Consider the following 1944-nt stretch of genomic DNA (forward strand, 5'->3'; position numbering starts at 1 on the left):
TTGATTTGCACGAGATTCACTTCAATACCCCTATTAGAGACAAGAAATCCCAAGAATTTACCTGAAGCAACACCAAAGGCGCATTTTTCGGGGTTTAACTTCATGTTAACTTACGAAGAATTTCGAAGGTTTCAGTCAAGGTTTGGAAATGGTCCCTTGCTTATGATGACTTGACCAATATATCGTCTATGTAGACCTCCATGGTTTTCCCCAAGTGTTCTTGAAATATTTTGGTGACCAATCTCCGGTATGTCGCTCCAACATTTTTCAAGCCAAACTGCATGACTTTGTAGCAATAAGTCCACCCCTGTCTGTAATAAAGGAGGTTTTTTCCTTATCTAGAGGATCCATCTTTATCTGATTATAAACAGAATAGGAATTTAAAAAACTTAAAATTTCATGACCTACGGTAGAATCAATTAACTAATATATATGCGTTAAAGGAAATGAATCTTTAGGGCAAGCTTTATTTAAATCAACATAATCCACACAAACTCACCTTTCCATTTTTCTTTGTAACTACGACAATATTAGCTAACCAGTCAGGGTACTTTACCTCTCGTATTGAACCAATTTTCAGAAGTTTTTGTACCTCATCCTGGATTACTTGATTTTTAAATGTCCCTTGCTTCCTTTTCTTCTGTTTGACATATGGGTGCAATGGGTCCTCATTCATCTTGTGAGTCATTACCTCTGGTGGTATACATGTCATGTCTGAATGCGACCAAGCAAGGCGAACTGCATTAGCACGTAAAAATTCAATTAACTTAACTTTCATTTCCGGACTCAAGTTTGCTCCGATGTAAACTTTTCTGCTAGGCCAGTGAACGGATAATATAACATCTTCAAGCTCCTCCGTGGTTGTTCTGATATTCTCATTTTCCTCTGGTTCTTGAATCATATCAGGTCTCGAATCCATATCAACTGACCTCTTGGGATTCTAGTTGAGGTGTATGTTAAATTATCCTCAACTGAGTTCTTTAATTGCTATTACGCACCTCCATCCTCGAATATTGCATTTGCGATCACCACTAAATTGATATCTCGTGATACTTGTTGATCTCCATGGATTTATCGGATTCCCCACTGTGATGGGAACTTAATAACTTGATGCAATATTGATAGGACCGTGTTCATATCATGAATCCACAACCTTCCTAAAATTATGTTATAGGCCATGTCCGCATCCACCACTTGAAATTTAGTGTCTTTTATTACTCATTCTGCATATGTAGCCAATACAACTTCTTCTTTTGTGACAACACTTGAGTTATCGAACCTGGACAACGATCGTGCTTTTGGTACGATTCGATCATTCGCTTGCATCTCGTTTACCACCCTCAGTAGGATGATATTAACTGAGCTGCCTGAGTCAATCAACGCTTGTCTAACATTAGTATCATGTACAAGAGAGATATTACCAGTGCATTATTATGAGAAATTATCATGCATCTTGTCACCTTCCAAAACTTGGCAAACTTGTTTCCCGTGGGTAATAGTAACCTTGGATGTCCTTCTTGCAGCTGTGAACGTTACCCTGTTAACTTCTTCTCCCCCAGTTATAACAATTGTTGTTCTCTTTGGCAATAGGGCTTTAGTGGTTCTTGACTATTTTTCATTTAAGATTGTTTTACTTTTTCACTAAACAAAATAGTGAGATAGCCTTGCTTCAATAAATATTCAAATTCTCCCTGTAAGATTCTGCAATCTACTGTTCTATAGCCATGACTATTGTGAAACTCGCACCAAAATTCCTGACTCCTTTTTTTTTGGATCTGACCTCATCACTTTCGGCTACCGTACCTTATCTCCCATTCCATTTAGAACGACTTTTAACTCTAATATACTGACGTTGAAACTCTAATCTCTTATTCTTGCATGAGAATTTGAATCGTTACTTTTGGTTGTGTCCCGTTCCCTTTAGAATCGAGAAGAGGAACTTGT

The 1944-nt window shown here is 37.7% G+C and overlaps 1 protein-coding gene across 1 annotated transcript; it reads right to left on the minus strand.

Moving 5' to 3' along the window:
* Positions 1 to 267: 267 nt before the first annotated feature.
* Positions 268 to 919, minus strand: LOC138892977 (uncharacterized). The gene is made up of 2 exons (XM_070176738.1): positions 500 to 919; positions 268 to 357 (listed from the first exon to the last, which is right to left on the minus strand). The coding sequence occupies exons 1-2, from the start codon at positions 917 to 919 to the stop codon at positions 268 to 270; spliced, it is 510 nt and encodes a 169-aa protein (XP_070032839.1).
* Between the last annotated feature and the right edge of the window lie 1025 nt (positions 920 to 1944).

Source organism: Nicotiana tomentosiformis, chromosome 5 (assembly GCF_000390325.3).
Source record: "Nicotiana tomentosiformis chromosome 5, ASM39032v3, whole genome shotgun sequence".
Lineage (NCBI taxonomy): Eukaryota > Viridiplantae > Streptophyta > Magnoliopsida > Solanales > Solanaceae > Nicotiana > Nicotiana tomentosiformis.